Source organism: Salvia splendens, chromosome 5, assembly GCF_004379255.2.
Source record: "Salvia splendens isolate huo1 chromosome 5, SspV2, whole genome shotgun sequence".
Classification (NCBI taxonomy): domain Eukaryota; kingdom Viridiplantae; phylum Streptophyta; class Magnoliopsida; order Lamiales; family Lamiaceae; genus Salvia; species Salvia splendens.
The window spans coordinates 6,010,299-6,032,834 of NC_056036.1; the positions used below are offsets into that span (position 1 = coordinate 6,010,299).

Sequence of the window (22,536 nt, forward strand, 5' to 3'; positions counted from 1 at the left end):
CTAGAATTTGGTCAGAGTTGATCAATCACAAGCTAGTAGAGAATTGTTAAATGAGAACACATAAGAACTAATGAACTGAAATAATGAGGAAATCATACATATCCACAGAGATACTCTCATGATAATTAAAAAGATGAGAATTACAGAGCTTCTCTAAGATGTAGCTCCAATTTTCTTTTACACTAAGTTAAAGTCTTGAACACGTTTACAAACAACTTGTAAGCATATACCTCTCATTCTCAATAGTACTTCAGGAAGCTATGCCATCTAAGCCGTTCAAAGCAACCGGCCCAAGGCCATCCGCGTCGATAGTTGCCAGAACTCTAAATTCCCTATACCTGTCCTCAATCCACCTAACAGCATAGACCGAGTATCGTACCACCACACCAATCCCAATCTTGGATGAATCGTCCCGAACATGGGTTCTCTCCCCCCCGGAACAAGTAAGTAATTTGGCATAAGTCGGGTTGATAAGTAAACCATGTGCATGGGTCCAGATTTGAGAAAGACACCACCCATAACCACGTGTTGCACTACCCCGGTCAAGACCTCCCCAGCCACAGGTATAAAGACTCGGCAGCGAAAGACTACTGGAAAAAGAATGTGTTCTGGACAGAGCTTGTTCTCGCCGCGCCCTATACGGATCAATTTGGTTACCGCAAGCATGTAACCATGTTTGCAGGCCTTGTCTTTGGACAATTGCTTTAGAGAGCAGCCAACTACATAGCTTGTTAGGATATCTTTGTTTATGTCCACGCTCTTAACAGAAACCCACACTTGATGGTTAATACTACTTCTCGCAGCATATCAGTGACCTACGTACAACAAGAAAGGGCTAATTCTATTGCAGACGCAACAAAACACAATATTTCAGTTGTCCAAAACGATAAAATGGCCAATCATTTGTTGCTTGAAAACTCGTGCACTTGTGGAAAATGTGAGGCACAATAATCTCTATGTATACAAATAAAAAGACACGATTTTTATTATAGTTGAACTCACAATTCCAAAGGACCAAAACACCCACAAATAAATGTGGTGTATATGCAGATCTCCATGGACAACACAGATCAATTTGTCACACCAAATTTAATGCCAACACTAACAATTTTAAATAGTAGAATTTTTTTGTTAAAAAAACAGTTTTAACTGGACATAATCGCAATCCTAATCCGCTGAGTCTACAAGATACACCTTTTTGGAGGAGGGGAAGCAGGAATTTAACAATATTCATGAATTTATAAGCGTCAAATAAACTGAAATCCAAAATAAAACTACATGGTTGAGCATAGAAAAATAGATATTGAAATGGTATTGTTTTCTGCATTTCATACATCGGTGGAAAATGCTTACTTGGATGAAAATGGAAAACAGGCAGCTTGATTAAAAGCAAAGCTGATACTGAGAAAATTTCACCCCAGGTTTGAGAGAGTGAGAGAGATCCTTGCTTACATAATTTGTCTGTCAAAAAGAAACGGATCTGAGATGTCATTAAATGATCAAATTTGAAAGGGGGAATTTTGAAAGAAGCATTGCAATTCTGTTTGTGTATGATTTTTGTCATTTGATTTTTCCTAATTCTTAGTTTACAAGATTTTAATTTGTTTCGACCATCTGTACTGAATGGTCGTGTATTTGTCAAAAATTCTCAATCTTGAGTTTTGGCTAATATGGTTAATCAAGTAAAAAAATGTGAATTTTATATTTAAATTGATTAACATATAAAGATAAAATTGATTAAATATGAAAATAATTAAAAGGTTGGACCTAGGTCCAGTTCTATGAAACAATACAAAAATGTGACATGTGTATTTGTATTTCAATAACTTTTACAAATTTAGATTATATTTTAATTACATTGTACTTCGACTTTTAGCACAATGAATAGTCATTTCAATCAATTGTATTTTAATGTTTAGCATAATGAATGATCATTTCATTTTACATGTATTTTGATTTTTAGCACAATGAATGGTAATTTCTCTTGTGCATCAAACACGACAAATTAAACGCTGCTCACTTATCTTGTGATACATATATTATCTCATATTTTACAAACTAAAATTTATGTATTAGACTAGATTCATTCTTAAGGCATCTATACACAACTTCATAATTTTTACTTTGATCATTCACAATTAAGCCAAATATATCCATGTCATTTTATCTATAAATATCAAAATGTCATATCGCTATTATCACTTCTCATACCAAACATAAGAGGGTTCTAGAACTTGTACTGGTAGTAGTAGTAGTAGTAGAATTAATGGAGAGGATTGTTGAAAATGTTTGATGTTAAGTGTAGAAAATACTTCAAATGCGACAAGGAGTGGATAGAAAGAGGCGTGGCTTGGGAGAAATGAATCTTCTTCAATCAGAGCTAAGTAAGCTAACGATTTTGGCTCCTAATGTAAAGCACAAAACAAGGATTAGTTGGTAAAAAGTAACACTAAAACAAGGTGAAACAAAATAGTAATCCAATATTCAAAATTAGCATGAAGCTGAAGTAGTCTTTCACTAAATTTGTAGCAGAGTATCACAATAACAAAACTTGTGAAACTCAACATTTTCCCTTTCCACCACTCCAAAATAGTCCCAAGTAGCTAGCCTAGCCAATGCACAAGCAAACTAAGTCTCTGGCAGACTATCACCACCACACAACGTTTAGTTGAGAGGAATGAATCGTGAGGAGTGGGTGGCACCAATACCAGGCCTACCGTGCTTGACTGGTTTGTACGAGATAGAGAACTCAGCGAGGTAATATGGCCAATCATCTCAGGCTTGATTTCAACAGGGTTAAAGGTCTTTCCGTTGTACACTTCCTATCATCTCAGGAACAATGATCATGTTCCTCACGTGAGTCCTGACTAGGGCGGGCTTCACGTTTCTGGAATAGTTGGATAGTATTCCGCACCAGTTAGGTTAGGACAGAGAATAGTCGCAATAGAAAATCACAAACCAAAGGATAATATATTGTAAGAATAGCATCAATTAAGTAAATTGAAAGATTCATTGCAAGACACAAACGCCTATAAAAAATGAAGATGCAACCAAACTAGCCAAGTAAGCAAAAAAAAGTGTCAAACTTACTGCATTGCGCAACTTCTTGATCAAGGCCATGGGCTTCCGCTTCAATCCTCTCTGAAAACTGCTCGTTCAACATTCAAAATGAACGAAATACAAAAGTTAATCCAAAGAAATCAACAATTTAAGAGCTATAATTTGTTATTTAACTCAAGCAATAACATAGGATAAGAATTTGTATTAATTTTAACATCGATGCTTCAAATTCTAATAAAGAAAGACTACTATATGTATCTGAAACCACTTGCAAGTACATAATTTGAAATCCGAAAAACAAACGCATACACATAAACCAAACGCAAAATAGAAAGGAATACAAAATAAATATGGGTACCGTCTTCTGGCTCGGGCACTGAGGAGCTAATCCACCTAGTTATGCTAACAGCTAATCCACCTAGTTATGCACTAAAACATCATTAACTAATTATATATATATATATATAGGGAGATGATCAAAATAAGTATGTGTTTAAATCCAGAAATGCAGACCAAATCTTGGCCCTAGGATTAGATGATCTAATGGTCAATAATTAACCAAAAACACGGAAGGTCATAATTAAGCAATTTTAGGTCATATTATAATATTTGGGTTTAATGTCATGCTAAGATCGTTTTAGGTCATGCTTTGTTAGCATGACCTAAAAATTACCTAATTATGACCTAAAAGTGACCTAATTATGATATTGTTCTGCGTTTCTGTATTTAAATATAGTTTTGCATAGATCAAAACCCTATATATATATATATATATATAGATTTGATTTTATATTCGAGGAGAGTGTTTGTGGTTCTATTTTGAACTTATCCCCCAATTTTGAAAACTGAGTGTGGTCCCTTTTATGGAATACGTTAGTCCAGATATTCTACATTGTCCTATACTACCTTTTTTGTGTGTTATAATACTATCATACTAGTATATTGGTTATCCCAATTCAAATATTTAGGTCTGTGTTGTGTTGGGTGTTATGGGGGGTGGAAAGAATATGTAAATGTTTGGATCTAATTTTGTGAACATGTTTAGTCATTAAATATGACTTGTTTTGAATATAGATGAGATCTTCACAATAAAATTGCACTGTGATGGTGTGATGAAAAAAATGTTGAAAGCAATATTTAGATTGTCTTGTGGAATTTCAGTATTGTAATTAATTATCTATGTTTTAAACATCATCGTTAGTTAATTGTAAATTTCCAAATTGACACGTGACATTCACGATTAAAAGCTCCTTGTATTGTGAAGTTAATACAAGAAAGGGAAAATGCATGGAAGTATTTTTAGACAATTAATTAGATCATGAAACAATAGAACCCAACAAAAACAGAGTCAGAATGTCATGAAGAAACATGGGTTTCAATCGCGTTGATGGCAGTTTTAAGCTCCAATTGAAGCGCAGACCTAGTTGGCTGCAGCACTATATCATTCCAAACTGACCCAGCTTCGTACATTGTGCTTGGATGCTTGTACAGCTCGTATATCGACTCTGCTTCCTCATTCAACTCTTTCACTGTTGTCAAACTCTTTATATCATCTCTATCCACCAACAGTTTGCTCCCTCCATCTTTCCATGCTATCAGCTACACAAAATCAATATCGTCAGTGACGAAGCCAGACATTTCACGTATTCATCAGGCTTACCCTAGGAGGGCCTCCCGGCGCGTTGGTGCAGTATAGTCTAGCATTATCAACGAGCTCAGTGTAATTTTGAAATGCATTAGCAAATCTCTTGTGAGATTTCAGCTGTGATTGCACCCTCACTGCTCTCCCTATTTGTATTGCCCTCCTGCAACAAGATTCAAATATTGAAAATCATATAGTAAGGTCCACTTATGATTTTTATATATTGCATCCAACTTTCCCTATTCTCTGATGTAGGAGGAGTTTGCAACAAATGAAACTCACCTTATGCCTCTAACAACAGCAAGATAGGGATCACACACAACTCCAACCAACTCAATCCTATACGGCTTCCTGTCCTTGATGGTCTCCTCGTCCGGAGCCCAATAGTTCTCTGTGATGGAGCCATCCTCTTCGACCTTGTAGCCTACTCCCATCCTGTAGCGGCGTCTGTGCACGTTTCTGGCCATTGCAATAGTCTGGTCGACGAAGGGCTCCCATGAAAGGGTGCCGTCCATGATCACGTCCCGCCCTTCGTTGAGGGCGGTCACTAGGAGCGAAGATGCAGCATCCGTGGAAGATTGGTGCACGAGTTCAGCTGTCTGAAGCATGTCTTGATGATGGCCTCTTAAGCTCAAGGCACGGTAGATGACGTCTGTCTCCTTGAAAGCATCGGCCTCCACAACCACCGCATTTGCTGCTGCTCCCGACCAGAATGATCTACACAATTACACACTTTTCATGAAGCTAGCTAGAAATGCTAAGTAATGAGTAAAGGGGCATTACTCTTTCATAATGTCCTTAAGGACAGTGCTCTTGCCGGCGCCCATGCCGCCGCCCATAAGGAGGAGGACGGGGCTCCGTTGGCTGAGGGCCACCGGAGCCATGACGTCCGAAGGTTCAGTTCCGATTGCTTTCAACTCCTCCACTATTGTCGAGAATACTCTCGTCACCTTCAGGTCCTTCGTCGTCTTATCGAACCTTAGCTTCCTGGATAAAAAATAAAATAATAATCAATCGTTCATGATCATATATGGAATGAGGAAGTGAAAAAGAATTGTGTAACAATATGATTACTCCACAAAAGAATTTATTTCTGAAGTAAAGAGATATTCAAATAATGTATCTGACTTATTTTATTAGTTAGTTATCCCATCCGCCGCTGTGCTCGCATCAACGGCACGACCCTACTCGATAATAAGAGCATGTTCATACCGCTGAGCATGACGACGTGGCAGCGTGCGATTGGTCAACGACAATGCTGTTGTAATTTACTTTTTTTTAAAAAAAATGAAAATAATACCAAAAATTTTAAAAAAATATTTGCGGATTTAAAAAAATATAGCCTTTTTTGAATTTTTTTTAAAAAAATTTAATCCCAAAATCATCTATAAATACACACATTCATCATCCATTTTCACATACAACACATTCATCATCCATCTTCCCCTCTTACTCAAACCCTCTCAAAAAATTCAAAAATGAATTTCACCGATATCATGGCTGAAGCGGAGCGCGAAGAACAAGAATACTATGAACAATATCGTGCCGCCTATGAAGCTTATGTCGTCGCCGCCCCTCCTTCTCAACCAACTAGATCAACACGCCGCTACATTCCTCGTGACCGGGAGGGAGGCCATGAAAGGCTCATTGCCGACTATTTTTCTGACACGCCGCGATTTCTAGAAGATTACTTCCGGCGCCGTTTTCGCATGTCAAAACGGTTGTTTATGCGTATTGTCAATACATTGTCCGCCTGTATTGAATACTTTCAATCACGTAGAGACGCAACTGGTCGGCAAAGTCTCTCGGTGTTGCAGAAGTGTACTTGTGCCCTCCGACAACTTGCTACTAGGCAAACGGCTGACCTCTTCGACGAGTATTTGCATGTGGGTGAGTCAACTTGAATCCTATGCCTCAAAAAAATTTGTGACGACATTCGTTCTGCTTTCGGTGAGGAATTCCTTCAGGCACCCACCACCGAAGATTGTCAACGGTTGCTTCATCTTCACGAAACAGTCCACGGTTTTCCCGGTATGCTTGGCAGCATTGACTGTATGGATTGGAAGTGGAAGAATTGCCCGAATGCTTGGAGGGGGCAACACTTAAGCCGCCACAAAGGCAGCGGCACAACGCTTATCCTTGAAGCGGTCGCCGACTACCGCCTATGGATTTGGCATGCATATATCGGTGTTGCCGGATCCAACAACGACTTGAACGTGCTCTATTATTGACCACTCTTCAATGATGTTTTGAATGGTGTGGCACCGATGGTCGACTTCACCGTCAACGGAAATCCATACCACATGGGTTACTCTCTCGCCGATGGTTTCTACCCAAGGTGGTCGACTTTCGTGAAGACGCTCAGCAATCCGCAATACCCGAGACGGGTTCTTTTTGCGAAGCGTCAAGAGTCTGCTCGGAAAGACGTTGAAAGAGTTTTGAGGGTTCTTCAAGGCCGATTCAACATTGTGAAGGCCCTGTCTCGGCTGTGGTACTCTAAGAATATTGCCGACATCACGTACACGTGTATTATCTTGCACAACATGATTATAGCTGACGAAGGACCGAGGGCGGCTAATTTTTACGACGAGAATGAAGCCGGAAGCTCAACCGCAAGGTCTCCCCCACGCCGAGGTGTGCATACGACGGTGCGAGAGAGAATTGAAACAAGACACACAATGCGCGATACCAAAGCCCACATTGAGGTACAAGAAGACCTAATCAAACACATTTGGGCGAAATTCGGCGACGAATAGTGGGTTTTTTAATTTTATGAATTTAAATATGTATTTTTTAATTTTTAGGACTTTAATTATGTAATTTTTAATTTTTAGAATTTGAACTATGTAATTTTTAATTTTTTAGTAATTTGTAATAGTATTCCGGATATTTTTAATGCATTCTAATGTTGTGGAAATATTTTTATTTAAATTGAATAATAGAATGATGAGACCCTTGAGCATGTCCTTGGGGAAGAGCATGGATGTGGGTGTAGTGCTCTTGAGGAAGAGCATGAAGTAAAAAATGAATAAAAATAGGTCCGGTCCCACTTCCAGGCTAGCATGGATGAGGATGCTCTAACTAATTTAAGTATACTATATATGTAAGAATTTTGGAAGGTTATGTTTGGCATCATGCATTTATTGCAAGCTAGTTAGCCTCATGAGACAATATTGTCGTAATCATATGAGAATCATATAGTAGTATATATATAGGAGTTTACTTTTTTGTATTATTTTATTTCGAAATGAAAACTCGTGGGCCCAGGGTATCGCCGGCATTCAAAGAGAGGCAGCACGGTGCAACTAGTGAAGTTGATAATGGATGACTAATAAAGAACGGGACAAATCTCACAACTCAAAAAGATTGGGACAGAGGTGCAATACCGCCATTGTCGATTATAATAGTAGGCAGGGGCGGACGCAGAAATGAGCATTAATAAGGGCTATATTTTCAAAATATTATTAGAAAACAATTTTCTATGTGATTTAAATTACTAACAAGGGCTTTAATATAATTATATGTATAAATTATAAAAAAAATATAAAACTTTATAAAAGAAAAAATTAAAAATATAAATTTATTAGGGCTAAAGCCCTACCCTCTATCCACAGGTAGGTATGCATTTAATTAAGATATCACCAAAAAAATTAGAGGATAGAATTCGCTGTCGATTGATGGTCCTCAAAATGAGCTATCAATTTAAATGGGAGAGATGCCAGATTTTTTAAAATGGGTGGGGACCAGACCGTTGATTCGACCAAAATCAAACTGAAATGAGCCAGATACGATTCAAGATATTTGGAATCCAAGTTAATCAATGGGTTGAGCATTATTTTAACATTACTTCTTAATATAATTTAATGTCATTGTTAACCATGAATATAATTCAAAGTCCGGTGCCTAACCAGAATAATTTATCCATGCCTACTGATTAATAAAATAAAGAAATAAAATGGTGAAGTCTAACCTTGTAGCTGCCATTACAAACTCCTTCAGCTTCTTCTGTTCAGAATCAACGCTCAGTATCTGCAAATTAATCTCCACGTTATTAACTTTTTCTAAAATAAAAAATGAAAATATGATATATTGTCTCAATGTTTTACCATTTAATTTCTAACTTTAGACTAATTATGAAAAATATCCAATATTATTGTAATAATGGTATATCAACTTCTCTACAAAATCCGGGGGCAATTGCGTCCAGAATTTTTTCTACAATATATTTAAAACTAAAATTTAAAATATTGCATGATTTTGGAAATTATCTGATATTTTCATTAAAAGAAATGAAAGAAAAGGACCTGGGTAATCAAGAGAGAGGCATGACTCCAGTGAAAAGCTAAGTATCCAAGAATGCATCTTTCAAGTTCTTTAACAAAATTAACATACAAATCTTCTGCATTTGGGTGTTTGGCGAAATATTCATATATTTTATCATCAACTCCTTTGGATCTCTTGAGGTATTCATATGCTAATTTTATGAGCTGTGGGCACTCATTTTCAACCGCAAATCCAATCTGCCTTGCTGCCATATCATCCAATCAATATCAAGCACGTGTGTCAGTGAGTGTATAATTTATTTACTCCATATTTATAGCATAAATACCAAGATAATTGGAAAATTTCTCGATTTTTCCAAGCCGGCCGGATTCCGTCTGTTGCAGGAGCGGAGCAAGGTGGTTGAAATCATGTTTTGAGAGTGTTGACCGACGGCGACGGAAGTGTATCACAGCGGCGGCAGCGAGACCAACGGCGGTTGCAGCTGCCACGTGAGCAGCAACAATCTTACCTACAAAAATGAAAAATTATGAAGAGATCGATCGAGATATATGATATGTATGTTTATATTACCTCGAGACATTGACATTCACAACAAAAAATCTTGCCTAAACTATATTGATCTTTAGTTTTCAGAAGAGGGAAGAATTAATTCACCACTCCACATAATAATAATAATAATAATAATAATAATATGTGGATATCTCATTATATATATTCAGAGAGAGGACCCTACAAGTATCAACCCAATGATTTAATTCTGCGGATGAGGACATATTGCTTCGAATTAAAAATAAATTAATCCACGAACATTAATGTTTTTTCAACTACCAAAGCCAATCATCTCAACCTCTCATATCATTTCAAATCTTCTTGATAAACATTTCTTTAAAAAAATTAAAATATGAAGTTTACTATTGGGAAGCTTTGACGATACATTTTTACAATAATACGACGAGGTGTATAAAATCAAATCCCAACTAAAAAAGAAAAAAAAATGCCAAAACCAAATTAACTACCATAAAAACGCTGTCATCAACAATTTTCTAATGATACAATTGCATTTTATCAATGTATGGTGAGGTATGAGAGAGACACCTTTAAATTTTTTTTGAAGAGGGCCTTAAGATATTTTATTAATGTTTACACCAGGTAAACACTACAATGGGATTTTAAATATACTACACCTCCCTTTTTTCTCCACTTCTTAGCCAATTTCATCAAACTTTGTCATGTAAATTGTTCTGATTTACTATGGAGTACTTGTTTTAATTGGTATGAAATGGCGTCGGAGCTGACGGATCAAATTGTACGAATTTTAATTCTCAAATTACGAAATATTTATCGTGTTGATGATGACTGATCTGAATATAAGTTTAAGACGATAAACCAAGTATGATTAAAAGAATACTTGTATAGTTGTATAAATAAAAGTTCGTCATAGTTCTAGATCGTGTTAAGTCTAGGATTATACGTATTAAAATTAAAAAAATCAATTTAAAATATACATCTTTCATTTACAATATTTTCAATTAAAATAATATTTTTTATATTTAGAATAAAATACTCCTATATATTTGGTGAAAGTAGTACTCCCTCCGTCCCAACTAAGTTAAAACATAACTTTTGGGCGCGGAGCTTAAGAAATTGTGTTGAAAAGTAGGAGAGATAAATAAAGTAGGAAAGATAAATAGAGAATAAAATAGATAGTGAAATAAAGTAATATGAAATGTTTTATTTTTTATAAAAAAAGAAATTGACTCAACTCAGTTGAACATCTCAAAGAAGAATACGACTCAAGTTAATCGTGATATAGAATGCTTATGTATATATTTTTTTCCAAAATAATAAAAGAATAGATTATAACTTGTCAAATCAAATCAAATCAAATCAAATCATTTACTATACTCTTATACTAGTAACAATTATAACAAGATGCGTTGGCATGTAATGGTGTATTGTTAGTTGAATTTTTCAGGAGTATTAAATTTAATATCAATTTTATAGTGTAAATGTGAGGTAACAACCGGATCAAATTAATTATAAATAACTGAGAACTATTGTATCGAATCATGTGATGATCAAGACCAACTAAATTAAATTAATGGCAAAACTAAATTAAATTAATGGCAAATACTCCATCGTATACATTTGGATCTAGATATGAATATTTTAAATAATTTTTCAGTAAATAATTAGAGCATCCACAATGGCGGCGAGCGGACCGGCTAGCCGATCTCCAGCGCTCGCCGGTTCGCTCACCGAACCATTATAACCGGCGAGCTCCATTTCGGCGAAAAAATCGGCGAGCGCACGTCGATCCGCGAGCGCTGGCCGATGCGCTGGCCGGTCCTCTCGCCGCCATTGCAGGCTCCGGACCGGCGAGCGATGGGCGAGCGAAATTTTCTTTTTTTTAAAAATTTTTTCGAAACACTATATATACGCGTTTTGCACGTCATTTTCATTCGCACCACTTGTTTTAACGAGTACTCTCTCTATCTTAATTTCTGTACAAGATCAACAACGTGAAATGGAGAATAATAACGAAGGTACTCCAATGACGAGCGGGTCTCAAACTCCTCCGGTACCCGTGGGAGGTGTATGGGGTCCGATGCCCGAGTACTACAACATATACCCGTGGCAGCAGATGATGCCCGGGATGGCAGCTGGGGGAAGTATGCCGGGGGGTTACCGGCGATGCCGGGGTGGGCACCCGGTATGCAGATGATGTCGGGGTGGGCACCCGGGATGCAGACGATGCCGGAGGAGGGGGTACCGGCGATGCAGGGGACGCCGGGGGGGAGGTACCGACGACGCAGGGAACGCCGGGGGGAGGGGGGACAACGTCTATCGCCCCAGTTTTGATTTTTTAACTGCTTCTTCGCACACGTCGACCCCAACGGAGGCGCAGTTCACGCAATATGAACTTTCTCCTTAGAGAAGTTGGGGTTTGATCTTCTCGGTATTCCGGAAACTCCAGTTCAAACGGGGGGAGTAGGGAAGGGTCGGGCCCCCCAAAGAAGAAGGGCAAGGGGAAGGGCAAGAGGGTAGGCGAGTCGTCGCAGCCGGGTGAGGACGACTGCTCGGTACGGAGGAAGTGGACGGATGCGGAGAACGTCGCGCTGTCCAAGCCGTGGGTGAGTGTTTGCGATGATCCCCTCACTTCGAACAATCAGAGGATCGTCAACATGTGGGCCAAAATAGCAGCAGCCTACAAGGCATTTTGCCCGGAGGGGAGGCCGCGCACCGGGGAGGAGTGCCGGAAGGCGTGGGACCGAATCAGGGCTGGGGTCTCCCGATTTCCGGGTTTGTACGCCAACGCCCTCCGCATGCAGAGCAGTGGCAAAACGGAGGATGACTGCAGGAAGATAGCGGAGAAAGCCTTCCCTCAGCCCGGCTTGTATAAGGAGTTCACCTACTGGAACTGCTATGAGGTACTAAACGACTCCGAGAAGTTCCGGGCAGGTGTCGACGCTGGCTGGCCGAAGAAGCAACGACTGAACTATACCGGTGATTACAGCGGCAGCAGCGGCGGTTCCCACGACCTCCCCGAGGGTGCTCAAGAGCTCCCGTCCCCTCCATCGTTCGCTCACCGAACTCGCTCGGTTGGTCAAAGGCGGGCGCAACGGGAGGCGAGGGGGGCTCCGGGGGTCCCAGGAGGTCCAATCGGCATCCCCCCTTTGCCAGTAGACAGAGGATCTCAAATTCTTCGCGCGTCAACAAACGCGTGCTAAGATGGTCAAGATCTTAGCCGATTGGAAGGCGGCAGGGGATCTCAAATTCTTCGCGCGTCAACAAACGCATTGCTCGTGAGCATGCGTGACGATTTGAAGGCCACCGCGGCACGGGGGTACTGGAGGCGACGGAGACGAGGAGTGAGGCGGAGGTCGTTTTTTTTAAATAATGTAATTTTTTAAAATTAATGTATTAATTTTTATGTACTTTTTTAAAATTAATGTATTTTTTTAATGTATTTTTTTAATTTAAATAATATTATTGAATTTTTCCGTATCTGTGTCGTAAATTTAATTTTGTATTTTGTGTGATTGTCAATTATTATTTATTTTATATAATTAGGAGTGATGTGACTAGGCTATTGTTGGGCTATTTGCTTGTCCTGATGATGTGACAGGAAGATTTTTAGTGCTGATGATGTGATAGGAGGAGTTTGTGGTTGGGCTATAACTGGATTATGGCCGAGCGAAAATCACTATGGATGCTCTTGAGAGTGGAAAATTGTAATTCCAGCTGTAGCGTCAGTATGATGATCTGTCCTTTCATTTCTATTCAGTCAACGGGACTTGGTAATAACTTAACGTGTTTCAAGATTATTCGCACGGTACGGATGCTTGAAAATGGTTCAATCTTTATATCATAAAAATAAATAAATCCAAAATTGTTTCGGATGAGTAAGAAATAAACGCACATAAGAGTAGTATATAATCCAAAATCTTTATATTTGTGTTTTAAATAATATTCTTACTTCTCATTAATGAAGTGCCATTTGGCCCTCAAAAATCAATCCCCACATACATATAATCGTTAGGCTACACGGATGATGTTATCTTCCATTCACCCTCCTCAAAAATCGGTGCAAATGGGTGGCCAGAGCAAAAAGGGATTTACTTCACCACAGCTGCTGGAGACTTCATAAAGTATGAGAAATAAAAAAAAATGAATAAAATTATGAGAAATAAATTTTTTTTTGGAAATGACCTTATTTTTTTGTGGATACCAAAAAAAGTATAAATAGATGAATCAAGTAAAAAGTAAAGGAAAAGTTAAAAAAGAAAATACATTACTTATCTTATATTTGTGCCTCGTTTGTTTAATTTTAATTCTAGGAGTACTGTGGAAGAATATTCAGATTCTGATTTAGTAGTAGTACTAGTCTTTTTATGTTCGGTATAGATTGACTTTTCGATATTAAATTTATTTATAAAAATGTAGTACTAATTTAGTTCTTAGAAACATGAAAAATACATACTCCAAATTCTAAGAATATGAGTCTCATTTTTCCATTTGGCATGTCAACGGATAGGAGCCTCCGTTATAAATCATAAGTACCACATATTCCACTAACTCATTTGATCCACATATCATTTAAAATTTATACACAAGTGAGACTTATATTTCACTAACTTTCTTTTATTCATTTTTGTAACATTTTTTAAAACTCAGCCGAAAAGAAATGAGACTATTAAGTATTAACAGTGGGAAGAGAGTAATATTTATAAGGTCCTTCTTTCCTATCCAACTTAACTTTGGTATTTCTTTCCTTGGATTTTAAAAAAGAAGGCGGGTATAAACAGAAAATCAACAAAAGTTTTAAACATTATTGATTTTCCGAAAAAATTGAGAAAAGTCCAGGAAAGAAAAGGAGAGTGATTCAGAGACGAACAACTCCTGTCAATTGAAAGAACACCATGCATGATGCCTATGTTTTTAGTTATTCTTGGTGTAATTTGCAATGAAATGATAGGCTAGTTGTGTCCATTGTCCTTGGCACCATGAAGATACTTAATCATTGATTTATGTTTGTGTATAATGGAATTTATTTGGCTTCAATTCTCGTCATTAGAACATATTTGTTTGTGTTATTTTAGAGACGTGTGTTCAATAGCATGATTATTCCAGACTTCTAATTCTATTTAGTTTAAAAGATGGAGGTAAAACTTAATTAGATGAAAATTTTAGGATTGTTGTTATATCTTATCTAACTGAACCAGTTGTAAGTATTTTTGAAAGTATGTTCGAAATACTATATAAGAGCATCTTCAACAAGGGGTAAATAAAAGAGGTATATCATTTATATACCTATTCAAAAAGTGAAATATATCATTCCAAAAAGAAACATATTCTAAAGGAAAAAGGTATATAGAAAGGTAAATGATTTTTTTAACATAAAATAATAGTACAAAATGCATTAAAAAACATAAAGTGTAATACCTCGTCAAATACATTCCTCCTTGGATAATGGTTTTTCATAAAAATAAGGCAAATATGGTAGTTATAAAACTTTACCTCTCCATTGATGGAAAGATAAAGTTACATTTTCTAAATGAGAAAATGTATAATGCCTTCCCAAATACCTCTCCCCTTGGAGAATGATTTTTCATGAAAAAAGGTAAATATGGTAGTTATATAACTTTACCTCTCCAATTGGAGATGCTCTAATACGTTAGTCTAATCATTAATATTTTGATCAAATATAATTCTTGAAAAATAAATTAAAGTTCATAATTGTACATCATGAGATATTTGAGAACACATCCAAACCTTATAATTTTGGACTGATTTTTAAAATGGCGGGACACACTAAAATTCGACAAAATTTTGTGATTTTTCCTATAATTGTACATCTTTACCAATTTTCTCCACATAAAAGGTTAAGATGTTCCTTTAACTTAAAGAATCAAAATGCTCTCTGCGTTATGTAATCTTATTTATTCGTTTGGATGTTTTATCTAAATTGAGTTGCAACTTATTTTATTTAATCTGCACGTTATGTGTTGCCCGTCATTTTTACTATTTTCATAAACTAAGAATTAAATTATTTTAATAGTTGAATATATTGGAAAGTACTAACACCGTCCATCTTCTCTTGATAACACCATCTTATACTGACATAAGGTAATAATATAGAAATTATGAAAACATTAGCACCAGTGGTCTAGTGGTAGAATAGTACCCTGCCACGGTACAGACCCGGGTTCGATTCCCGGCTGGTGCAAGCAAAAATCGCTGTGGTGAAATTATTTTATTTTTATTTGTTTTAGAATTACTGTAATTATATAGATGATCGTATTCGTATCCTTTAGAATGGAATTAAAAAATTATTGAATTTCTGTTGTTTCAATTTAAAATTCTTTATTGATTTGGAAAGAGTGAGATTTCCGGTGGAGACAGTGGGCTCAGCTTTCTGTGGAGATGACGCATCGTTTTCGAAATTTGTGAAATCCTCCAATCGAGCTGAGAAGTTGCAGAAGCAGCATAGTCGATTCAGTATTTGTCTCCAATCGCTGCTAGTACAACTACACGAGGGCGGCAGCAGTGCAGTGAGAGCCTCCTCCACTTTATCAATTAATCACAGCAAATGCACATTGAAAAGGCGCTGGTGGTGAAGGCGGTGGGTTTGAGGAGACTACACTTACGAAGATGGTTGCGTTGCGGTCAACAAATGTATACCAGATTGTTTCTACTTTGAGTGAAATAGATTCTTGCATCTCAATTTTATTAGTATTACTATTAGTACTATTTACTACTATGATGTTAAATTAATTACTAATATACTTTTTATAGAGAAACATTATAGTTGGTATAACGACTCATATTCTTGGTTATAGTTAATTCAATGGGTCTAGGAAAATAAAGTTTTTTACAAATTTAAAATTGTTAGTTAATGTGAAACTTCTTGGACTATGATTTCGAGAATCTCTAGGGTTTGGAAGAATGACAGTATTCTGTGAATTTCAAGGACTTAGTATATGATGGTCGGTATATATATATATTTCATTTCCGAAAATTTTATCTCTTTTGGTGAGAGTGAGAGTGAGAGTGAGAGTGAGAGTAAGCTATTCTAAACATTCTAATTACCTCGTATTAAGAGGTTTTTATATTAAATAAAATCCTTAATCATTGGTTTAAGGGTTGAAGAATCATTTCGATAGCAACTAATCTATCATACGGAGGTACTTTTTTTTTTTTTTTTTAATTTCTTCGACGACTCCATCTCCAAGTCCACTACTTTTAAATATATTCGACTAATTTAAAAAATATTCCTACTACTCAGAAGAAGTGGAATAATTAATACTACTCCTTGAGTCTTATCTTTAAACTGTACTGTTACGCAATGGACAAACAACCATTAAACTCTGCGCTTATATTACGTATAGTATTATAATATGATTATTTAATTATTATTACAAACACAAATTATTAAATATGATACTGGGATACGGTTATCCACGTGGCAGCTTCTCAACCACTTGTCCTTGAACTAGCCAACAATTCTTGCAGACTTCTCTCTCAATGGGCTGGGAATCTTTGAGATCCAAAGCGACTGCGTTTATGATTCTTGTTTTCTGCTTCATTCCTCTCACCAGCTGTCTGTGTGATAAATATATGCTTTTGCTGTCTGTGTTTTTGGTGAGAGAATGAGAGAGATTAAAATGGCGTGATGCAACTGCAATGAGTTGTGGAGAGAGAAAGGTATGGGGGGGGGGGGTCTCAATTCTGTTTACCCTTAATGGATTGTATGTGTTTGACATATATTGATAGGAATTCTTGCTTTTTTGGCCCTATGTTATTATCCTCTTTGCCTGCTTTCTTTGTAAGAATATTGAAGCACATGTTGGGAAAAAATGATATTTGATGAAATTTCATTTGCAGAAAAAGTCATTCTTGATAGTTGAGATTTTATTTGTAACAACTACTACTTGACAAAGGGAAGATTTTTTGGATGAGATGCATGTCTGTAATTATGAAGCCAGTATTAACCTAATTTGGGTTTTTTTTGTTTGTGATATTTTAGGTTTTCATTTGAAGTATATTTAAAATTCTACTTAGTTTCTGTTACATAATTATTGATCTTGTTGTTTAGATTGATCTTTGTGATGGTTAATGTTCACTCAGGCTTCTAGTGCTGAGGCTTGGTTATCATGATATTGTTTCCCCTTCTGCAAATTTTTGAGGTATATAATCTCTGCTAGTTCCAGAAGCAATAATAATTATTTACTAAATGTTTTTTGGTGTGATTCTTGGTGATAAAATGTCCTAAAATTGCTTGAGGAAAAGGGCTAATGCTTTCATTTTAATGTACGTAGTAGTAGAATTGTAATTCCAAGTATTATAACTACAAGGCTGTGATAGTAATTATCTTTACAAGTTTATGTTTGAAGCTTCTGTATAAGCATGATTATAAATGGCATTGCAGGATTTTGTGTTGAGGCGAAGCTGATAATGAATAAAAGTGATGAAGATATTGATCTAAGGCTTGCTTTGGGCTCTAGAAGTTACAGTGTAGAGACGAGGTTGGATAGCAGCGTGTGCGAAGGTGCAGGTGTAAATGCAAACTCACGCGTGGGCATGCCATTTACAGCATCTGATCCTCTATCCGAATTAGTTTGGTCGCCAAATAATGGTTTGTCCATGAAATGTGCTATTCCAGGCTTGGCCAATAACAGACCTTTTCTGGCTTTGAGAGAGAGCACAGACGAGATTTTAACATCACAGGATATTAGGGTGGTTAGTGCTGGGGAGAAGTTGACAAAGCTCGATGAGGCTGGGAGTTCTGGCGACAAGGCTGTTGTATTTAGTTCTAGCTACGGTACTGATTAAGTTGTTTCTTGTATCATTAGCTACATCTTTTCCGTTTAGAGTTTCTCTTTTGATTGCTGATTAAGAGCTAAAATATATTATGAACTCTTGTTTAGATGGGAGCAAGGGTTTAATTGATAAAGCTATCACTACTGATGCTATTCAACAACACAAAGGTCATGTCCATATTGCTGAAAGCAGCAAAATGAATGCCGGTAAATTCTTCTAACATTTCACTTTGTTCGTTTGATTGACCAAGACCATTTGGTTTTAACTCCATTTCTCTCTCTCTCTCGTAACTATTCAGTATGCTTGTGAGACGTAGATGACTGTTTAGATGTATAGAAATCCATTCAAGCTGTATCATGCTAAACGATATGCTTAGACACACCCACTGTCTTTTCTTGTTATTTCATCTTATGGGGCTCTTGGTTGATTTCAGAGGTTCATACTCTAGCGGATGCAGAACACGATAGGAAATCAGACAAGGCTATAAACTGGAAGTTCCCTAGTAATATTGTTAAAGGAGGACACTTCAATGATAAAGGTAAACTTGAAATGGATGCTTGTACAAGTGTTGTTATCGGCTCAGCTGTCCCTATACGTTTTCAACCTCCAACAGCCAAAGTATCCGAAGCTGTAGTTTGCTCTCTTCCGAACTTGCAAGCACATGATCAGATAGATGATGAAGTCACATCAGCCGTGGACAAGACTAAAACTGATGCATCCCCTTCGACCATCCCTGCGCCCACTTTGATGAACGTGGAGTCATCTGACGAAAATGACTTGGGTGGCCATCTGATTGCAAAAGAGGCTCGGAGTTTACGAGAGACGGAGCTTCCAAGAGAGGATCCTCTTGCTGTTGACATAGCTCCTACGAGTAGCAGGATTTTCTTGTACCGAGAAAAGGGAAAAGAGAAAGCGAAAGAAAAAGCCTTATCTGATGGATATATTTATGGAAGATCGTCAAATAATAAGGAAGACAGCCACGAGACCGTGGAGAGTTGTAATAGTGCTGGATTGTTCCCAAAAGGTATGAAGAGACAGCTTTATGATCAAGAGCAGGAAATAGAAAGCAAAAGGGTGAAAACGTGTGTCGAAGAAACACCTGGTTCGACATCCTTCATAAAAGCTGATAGCTCCTTTGTGAGATGGATATCAAACATGGTTAATGGTCTCTCAGATTCTAATAAACAAGAGTCTTCTTCTCTCCTCGCTCTCACCCTAGCCCGTTCTAATAATGTTTGCAGTCGCAATCACCAGGAGAGTTTCCTGTGCAACAAAACAACCGAGTTCGCGAAACCAAGGACAGGGTTCCAAAATGTGTTTCAGTCCTTGTACTGCCAAACCAACAAGACACTGATCTCTGGAGCAGACAAGGATAACCAGCTCATAGCAGAATCTGGCGAGCTTATGGTTTCTGATACGAAGTTAGCTGACAAAACTCCACAGTCGTGCAACAGCAACAATGATAGCTCTTGCAAGGAGATTATTATTTCTGATCAAGAATCCAACCCACAGGTATCTACGAGGCCAGTTAAACCGTGGATATTTTCAGCAGGTTTTCTTAATAGAAATTCTTCTGAAAAGAGCTTGGCAGAAAGTAGTAGGAAAATGGTCGAGGGAAAGCCTTCTGCTTCGTTGTGTAAAAAGGTGGAGAAGATGGATCTCGACATCCCTTTTCCAGTGAACTGTGTTCCTGAAAAAAGTAGACCTCTTCCTAGTTTGTGGATTACGCGCCTTTATACTAGAACTGCTCCGTTTGAAAATTGCAACCGTATAAATGATGAAGCCCTCGACTGCAACTCTGAACGCCTTGAGGCTAATCATGAGAGCTGGGAAAATGATGTTTCCTCCAGTGGTAAGAAAACTAGGGATGATTGTGCTCGAGATCAGGCTCGTGCTTCAGAATCCGCTGATCCCAAGTTTGGTCATGGACAGAGCCATATACAACCTTTCAAGGAATCGACAAATTCAGAGGAAATGGCATCAGTGTTTGCCAAGCGGCTTGATGCCCTCAGAAACATTATACACCCTTCAGGAAGGAGAAGCCCTCCAACATCCCCACTTACATGTTTCTTTTGTGGCAACAGTGGCCATGATATACGTAAATGCCCGGAGTTAACTGAATCTGACCTGGAGAATCTCCTTGTCAACATCAGCTCATTTAATAGGGTGGATGAATCCCCTACTTTGTGCATTAGATGCTTTCAGCTTAATCATTGGGCAATTTCATGCCCCTCGGCATCCTCACAAGATAATAGACGATTGAATCAGAATGCTGTCACTGTCCAACAACAAACCACTTGTTACCAGCAGCCTTTTGCTGGTGAGGTAGGCTGCAGCACGAAACCAGCTGTTGCCTCTTTTCCTATCTTTCTGACTTCGAACATGAAAGAATGGTCGAGCAAAAGACTTTCTACTTCAAATGAGCTCCAAAAGGGTACTCTATCGAATTCAGGCAACCATCTAAAGGACAAACAAATATTTCCACCATGTAAGATTTCCAACACCCAACAGGAGGAGATGTTTCATGTAATAAGGAGATTGCGCTTGTCTCGTGCTGATATTCTCAGGTATTATTAAAACCACCTGATAAAGCTTGTTTCAACAACTTTATGAAACCAGGAGTCTTGAAATTTTTTGTATTGTTGAATTGGCTGCATGTTTCATTTCACTGGACTGTAATCAGTAACTGATCTCTAGCTAATACTTACATTGTCTCAGATGGATGGATTCTGATGTCTCCTTGTCACATTTAAACGGTTTTTTCTTGCGTTTGCGCCTCGCAAAGTTGGAAGGGGGACTAGAAGGGACTGGCTATTATGCTGCTTGTATTTCAGGTACGTAATCTCTGTTACCATAAACACAGTTATGTAAAAAAATTGTTTATATCTGCTTGTAATTATAATCATTTTCCTCACTTGTTGTCTGTGTTTCTCCCAATAGGAGACTCAATAGAGAATATTGGTTGCAAGTCCAACAAGTCTGTGTTGGTAGATGTTGGAGGGCTGAAATCATCTGTTGGGAGTCAGTACATCTCCAATCAAGATTTTCTGGAGGTTAGTTCTTACTTACTAAGAATCCGGCAATGAAATGATTTGTGACCAAATTTTTATATTTCTTGTTGTTGGATCCATAACTTTTATTGCTAGTTCAATAAACTTCACCTGACCTGTTTTGCAGGAAGAGATTGAAGGTTGGTGGAGCAGAATAGTAAAAACTGGTGGCAAGATCCCTTCTTTAGATGAGTTGAAGTCAAAATTCGGAACTAGAGAATGTCTAGGTCTATAACTACAAGCACACACTTACACATACTACACTATTTCTTTAAGAATTTTTTGACAGTGGAAGTCCAAGTAAATAGCATTTACTTAGATTTGCTTTAAGTTAAGCACTTTTGTTGTAAGAAAATGAAATTTTGTGTGTCTATATTGCCGGGAATCATTACTTTGTTTGCTGGCAATAGTGCTTGTAAGTCTCATTGAGGAATTTTAGCTTTATTTGCAACTTGGTAGATCACAGAATGCAGAATCATATTTCTGTGCTAGACCCCATTTGATATTTGACATGCATGGTGTCTCCATCAAGCTGGCCGTGCCAGGATGGAAGATCCGGCAAGGCCTCATGCTCTGGTGGTGGCGTCCACGCCGCTGCGTGAGTTTGATGTGAACAAAGTGGAAAACTTATACTCTCTTCGGTCCTAATTAGAAGTCTTATTTTACCATATTTTTCGGTACCCATTTCACTTTTACTATTATTTTTGGCAAGCAGTTCTACATTTCACTAACTTCCCACACTCACATTTTATTACAAAATCAATGAATAAAAGTAGGATCTACATTTAACTAGTTCAAGTATTGTTATTACTTTTGAATGTGATAAAAAAATACATTAGTTTTTATTATATGGTCAATTTTTCAGAAAATTTTACCAGAATTGAATTCAATATGACATGCCAAAATTCTTAAAACGGTATATCAAAAGTCTAACTAAACTGATGTCATTTCGTCAAAAAATAAATAAATAAAAGTCAATTTATATATAAAAATGCTTCTTATTAATTGTTAAAATGATTTGATGACTTGCCATTTTAACACTAGTTTTGTCAAGTAAGTATTCACGTAATTTAAAGTTGCGATTTGACACACCACATAGTATAATTTAATTTTGCCATAATACTTGAAAAATTACGTACCATATCTAAAATTGATATAAGCGCTTTATACGAAGAA

The 22,536-nt window shown here is 37.3% G+C and overlaps 2 protein-coding genes, 1 long non-coding RNA gene, 1 other non-coding gene and 1 pseudogene across 7 annotated transcripts; 2 read left to right on the plus strand and 3 right to left on the minus strand.

Moving 5' to 3' along the window:
* Window positions 1-46: 46 nt before the first annotated feature.
* LOC121803696 lies at window positions 47-807 on the minus strand (annotated as a pseudogene).
* Window positions 808-2,429: 1,622 nt separating this feature from the next.
* Window positions 2,430-3,524, minus strand: LOC121803040. Its single transcript, XR_006050895.1, has 3 exons — window positions 3,419-3,524; window positions 3,091-3,148; window positions 2,430-2,887 (listed from the first exon to the last, which is right to left on the minus strand). It is a non-coding gene; the product is annotated as an uncharacterized LOC121803040 (long non-coding RNA).
* A 769-nt stretch (window positions 3,525-4,293) lies between these two features.
* Window positions 4,294-9,703, minus strand: LOC121805133 (calmodulin calcium-dependent NAD kinase-like). Its single transcript, XM_042204920.1, has 8 exons — window positions 9,557-9,703; window positions 9,312-9,494; window positions 9,007-9,230; window positions 8,673-8,731; window positions 5,486-5,689; window positions 4,985-5,419; window positions 4,721-4,865; window positions 4,294-4,659 (listed from the first exon to the last, which is right to left on the minus strand). The coding sequence occupies exons 1-8, from the start codon at window positions 9,570-9,572 to the stop codon at window positions 4,417-4,419; spliced, it is 1,509 nt and encodes a 502-aa protein (XP_042060854.1). The 5' UTR covers window positions 9,573-9,703; the 3' UTR covers window positions 4,294-4,416.
* A 5,942-nt stretch (window positions 9,704-15,645) lies between these two features.
* Window positions 15,646-15,716, plus strand: TRNAG-GCC. Its single transcript has one exon. It is a non-coding gene; the product is annotated as a tRNA-Gly (tRNA).
* Window positions 15,717-16,959: 1,243 nt separating this feature from the next.
* On the plus strand, window positions 16,960-21,804 carry LOC121804721. Of its 4 annotated transcripts, XM_042204364.1 has the most exons (9): window positions 16,960-17,194; window positions 17,618-17,676; window positions 17,919-18,044; window positions 18,153-18,311; window positions 18,418-18,516; window positions 18,744-20,877; window positions 21,029-21,144; window positions 21,251-21,363; window positions 21,488-21,804. In XM_042204364.1, exons 3-9 carry the CDS (start codon window positions 17,945-17,947, stop codon window positions 21,593-21,595), a joined length of 2,829 nt encoding a protein of 942 aa, XP_042060298.1. In that variant the 5' UTR covers window positions 16,960-17,194; window positions 17,618-17,676; window positions 17,919-17,944; the 3' UTR covers window positions 21,596-21,804. The 4 variants fall into 4 exon arrangements, with proteins under 4 accessions (XP_042060298.1, XP_042060295.1, XP_042060297.1 ...); XM_042204361.1 differs by having other exon boundaries at window positions 17,919-18,311; XM_042204363.1 differs by lacking the exon at window positions 17,618-17,676 and having other exon boundaries at window positions 17,919-18,311.
* The last annotated feature ends 732 nt before the right edge of the window (window positions 21,805-22,536 follow it).

Excerpts from the sequence above, each read along its gene's own strand:
- LOC121805133 (XM_042204920.1), bottom strand. Across the intron at positions 9,231-9,311 it reads GAAATTTTCCAATTATCTTG|CAAGGCAGATTGGATTTGCG; the intron begins GTATTTATGCTA and ends ATGATATGGCAG. Across the intron at positions 5,420-5,485 it reads CTTAAGGACATTATGAAAGA|ATCATTCTGGTCGGGAGCAG; the intron begins GTAATGCCCCTT and ends GTAATTGTGTAG.
- LOC121804721 (XM_042204361.1), top strand. The coding sequence starts at position 17,945 with ATGAATAAAAGTGATGAAGATATTGATCTAAGGCTTGCTTTGGGCTCT. Across the intron at positions 21,145-21,250 it reads TTATGCTGCTTGTATTTCAG|GAGACTCAATAGAGAATATT; the intron begins GTACGTAATCTC and ends TTCTCCCAATAG. Across the intron at positions 21,364-21,487 it reads CCAATCAAGATTTTCTGGAG|GAAGAGATTGAAGGTTGGTG; the intron begins GTTAGTTCTTAC and ends CCTGTTTTGCAG.